Source organism: Egretta garzetta, unplaced genomic scaffold (assembly GCF_000687185.1).
Source record: "Egretta garzetta isolate BGI_Z169 unplaced genomic scaffold, ASM68718v1 scaffold936, whole genome shotgun sequence".
Taxonomy (NCBI): Eukaryota; Metazoa; Chordata; class Aves; order Pelecaniformes; family Ardeidae; genus Egretta; species Egretta garzetta.
This window is the reverse complement of record NW_009260034.1, coordinates 57,448-61,750: the sequence shown is the minus strand read 5'-3', so window position 1 is coordinate 61,750 and position 4,303 is coordinate 57,448. Positions and strand designations below refer to the sequence as shown.

At 41.0% G+C, this 4,303-nt stretch overlaps 1 protein-coding gene across 1 annotated transcript in view; it reads left to right on the top strand.

Annotated features, from left to right (window-relative positions):
• The window catches only part of DAZAP1 (DAZ associated protein 1), a 29,652-nt gene that overhangs the window by 13,774 nt on the left and 11,575 nt on the right, over nt 1–4,303 (top strand). Inside the window, exons 7-8 of the mRNA XM_035896565.1 lie at nt 456–538; nt 3,869–4,022. Of these exons, the coding sequence (XP_035752458.1) occupies nt 456–538; nt 3,869–4,022 (237 nt within the window). The remainder of the gene's footprint in view (nt 1–455; nt 539–3,868; nt 4,023–4,303) is intronic.

The following is a 4,303-nucleotide window of genomic DNA, read 5'->3' as shown; positions in this document are numbered from 1 at the left end:
GAGGAAGTTGCTTTGCAGCTTTGGGGACAGGGACATAGCAGGTTTTCCTTGGGAACCTCGTCTGAATCAAAGATAGGAGCAGCAAAGTTGCTCGACTTTAATCTGCTGTCCCACAAGTACTTTGTTTATAATCACGTGGCACAGTTCTATTTATGACTATATTAGCACTTTTTTCCATTTCCTGGTAGGTGGGTGAGGAATAAAACCAAATTAAAAGATAGTTAGCAAGCTCAGTTTGTAAGTTGCATGTGTGAAGCCAAGGTGAGGCATTCCTTGCCTAATTACAGGACGTATCCATTGCAATTTTCTCAGATTGACTTTTTTTGAAAATTTAACACAAGTCTCGGTTATCTGAAACCCCTGCTTGAACCCTTGGTCCGCCCCTAATACTGTTCATCATCCTGTTTTGTGTCACAACACCCTGCTACCTTGATTCACTCTTCGTCGTTGGCTAGGTTTTGGATTTATTACTTTCGAGGACGAACAATCAGTGGACCAGGCTGTCAACATGCATTTTCACGACATCATGGGCAAAAAAGTGTGTAGTTGTAGTTTTATTTTACCTTAAGAAAGAACCAAGTCTTGGGCAACTAGCAATTTCACTGGTGAATAAAAATCGTTGGTTCGGTTAGGCGGGAGAAGCATCTACGTCCAAATTCGAGGCTTGATCCATGAAGGTGGGGAAAGTCTTCTGAGTTTGATTCAACAGGCGAGGAAGGCGGTTAGCTTGTGCCATAGCCCTTGGAAGAGGCAGATCCTGAAAGCCTGAGGACTTAGGCTGTGGGCTGTTGCGTTTGGGGTAAGGCCTTGTGCTGACAGACCTGGGGGGCACAGCTCACTACGCCGAGCTGATGATGACTGCCTTAATTCCGAGTGCCGCTTTAGCGGGGATGGAAGTTAGTTGTTGCCAGCTGTTTGGAAATCAGAATCCCAATGAAATCTGAGTTGTTCAAGGCTTGGTTTAAGATACCACTCCTTCAGATGTGTATTTGATACTCAAATTTTGAGGTGGTGTGAGACAATCTACTTTATATAGTCTTAAACTTAAAAAGGAAAAGTAAAAACATCATGAAGGATTGGTTTTTTAAAAAATTGGGTCACTTACTGTGAAACTTTGATACAAACCCACGTACTCTATATAGTATTTAACCACAATGCAGTTAAGTGACCTCTGGTTGTTTCATCTTCATACTGTGTTGTCAGCAAATGGGTGTTCAAGAGGGAGGAATTTTTTAGGCTTGCTTTGATGTTACTCAGCAAGGAACATGCTTATACCTGTGGAAAAAAAAAAAAACCAACCTAAAAGCAAAGTAAATTGTTGCAGGACACCAAAGTTTTTTATACAGAGAAAATAACTTCTTAAAGAAAAATTAACCACAGGAAATTCTGGTAAATTTAAAGTCCTTGCAGCTTTACGGTGTAACCACAGTTTTTAAAGTAAGCGGTAAAACTGCTGACCTTAGAGTGAACAGATCTCAAGGAAGTACAAGACCACTGTCACTTCCCTTAAATGATTGCATTGTATAATTTTGCATTGTCTTATAAAGTCTCTCTATGTGCTGATATTTCATAAGCATTTATCTAGCTAGCAGGGGATATATTCTCTTGTATCAGTGGAGGTTTGGTTCATTATGCAGTGTATAATGCTCTTTATTCCTATGAACTTGTTTTGGGCTGATTTGCTAATGATGGAAATGAAGCAAATGAAGAAATGTGCTTGTGTAATCAAGACCATTAGTGGATGTTCTTGATTACTGGTATTTTCCTCTTGCGAGCAGTTGAGCGCTCCCGTTTGTGAGCAGCTGCACTGACAGCAGTGACTTGGCATCGGTACGTGTGCGAATTACCTATATCCTCTGTACGTCCTCGGATCTTTCCTTGGGATTGCCTTAAACCGAGGTGAACCGCTTCAGTGAGAGGTCGTACCACAAAGCAGCATGCCAGGTAGCGGTAGGAACAAAGGCCAGCACGGCTGCTCTAGTGGTTCTGGGAAAGTACGGAGAGCCCTGTGCGAGCCTTCGAAACGTCACCCCTCCTGCTGCCGCTTTTCGGAACACGTCAGGGCTAATTCAGAGTTCTCCGTTGTTTCCCAAACAGTCTCAGTACCAAAATGACATAATCTATTTTTGCGCTTTTTTTTTTCCTTTCAGTGACATGAAAAGCAGAAATACACAGTGTTTTTTCAGCCAGGGGATGCCTCATTTCTTGGTGTAAACTGGGCTTTGCTTTAGACAGGCATAGAATTTTAACCTTGGCGCTAAGAATATTGCACAGGGATTTTTTCAGTCCTCAGTTTGGCAGTTCACCGCTTCCAAATGTGCACTGAAAAATTACCGGAATTCTTCCACGTAGAGACTCCACTCTCTTCATTGACTAATGATGCCCACTTTAAAAAATGGTATCGCTTTCTTTTTGGTAATTAAAAAGGTATTGCTGAAATGAATCCATATGTTGTTGAAAGGGGGGAAAAAAAAAAATTAAAATTGCAAGAAGGACTCTGCTTTTGTAAGCAATAACTGAATTCCCTGAAGGCAAATGTGTTAAGACTCATTAATTTGAGTCCTTTGAAAAATTCCCTCGGTTCCTCTCTGGAAGGGCCCTCAGCTGACAGAGATTTGGTTACTGTCATGTCTAATGTCCTTGGGGCATCTGCGGGCGGGGGGGCGGGGGGCTTTGTCCTTGCCTTGTGCCTGTTTCCTGTTTGTTCTCTGACATGAATGGTTTTTAAGACATGGCAGGAAGAATTCTGAATACGTTATTTTCCATACTACTCAGGCCCATTGATGATTGAGATTTATTTTCTTTGTACTCTGGCACCCATTAAAATTAATCATAAAATAAAAAAAGACTTTAATTCAGCATGCATGAGTGCTGAGAGTGTTTCATTAAATCAGAAACTGGATTTTTTTTTTTTTTTTGAGAGGTTTATATTGAATGTGCAGCTTATTTTAAGTAGGTCAAATGCACTTATGTGATGGCTTGGAACACTAGGACATTTTATCTTTGAATAAAATAAGTTAAGCACTGTGGCTTACTAATTTTAAGAACAGGAGGGCTTTTGTCACTGACTTAACACAGTATGAAGATTTGCTTCTTATTGACTCAACTGTCCATTTTTATTACTTGCATGTTTGTTTACTTTTTTGTTAGATGTAATGTAAGATTCTCTTATCACATCCATTCCCTCTGACATTGTTTGAGTTAATTGAGATTCTTTAAGCGTTAGCCTGGGGAAGGTAAGTCTTTATCTTCCATTAGACATTTAAATAAAATCTAAGTTTAAAAACAAACAAACAAAAAACCAACCAAACAAATGTGTGTTTCTCAGGTATGAGCAGAGCTGAAATTGTAGTTAGATGGGGTGGGTTTAAACTGTAACTTTCAAATGGACCCCAAACATGTTTGAATGGTTAAAGCATTAGTACCCTTTTTCAGAGCGTTCTCTTTACTCAAAGTTCTTGTTTTACTGAAAATGTCATCTTTGTAACTCCTGCCTTAAATGTTAAATTAGTATATAAATAATTTAAAAGATTATGCCTTTTTTTTTTAAGTGAAGAGCCGTTGTAAGAGGGTACTGCTGTTTTAAGATTAAAGCCGATGAATACTGTGCTATGATGGAACACAAGTGATTTGTAGGATGTGTTTTACTTGAAATACCTCAACAGTAGGACTTCTAATGTCTTACCATCATATATATTGTACCTGAGAAACATTTTAAATTACTGGCCTTAAGTTTAATAATTAAGTATTTAGACATAAGTCATAAGATGCTAAGTGTAGTCTTAAGTGTAATTACGGGTGTGTGTGAAGGGAAGGGGGGTGTATTAACCTGCGCCATCTCTCCTAAATGGTGACTCTGTTTGTTTAGGTGGAGGTGAAACGCGCAGAACCTCGTGATAGCAAAAGCCAAACTCCAGGGCCACCCGGTGCCAGTCAGTGGGGAAGCAGGATCATGCCAAGCGCTGCCAATGGCTGGGCAGGTCAGCCCCCTCCGACCTGGCAACAAGGATATGGCCCTCAAGGTACTGCTTTAGTCCTCCCCGAGTCGCTGTCACAAGGCTTGCCCTTGCAGCCTACTGCTAATTTGGTCTGGCTGGCAAGTGACAGCATTCCCGAGTTTATCGATGCTGTGCTGGGTTATCGATAGCAGAACTAAAATCCCACACCTCAGTCCCTCCCAAGTCTGCTGAGATTGTTGCTTGGCTGCTTTTCCCAGAAAATTTTGTTTCATAGGGCAGAAGTCAGTGGGCTGTGCCGAGCCTGGCATGTGTCCCAGGCAGCGCTTCACCAGCTCGATTCGGTT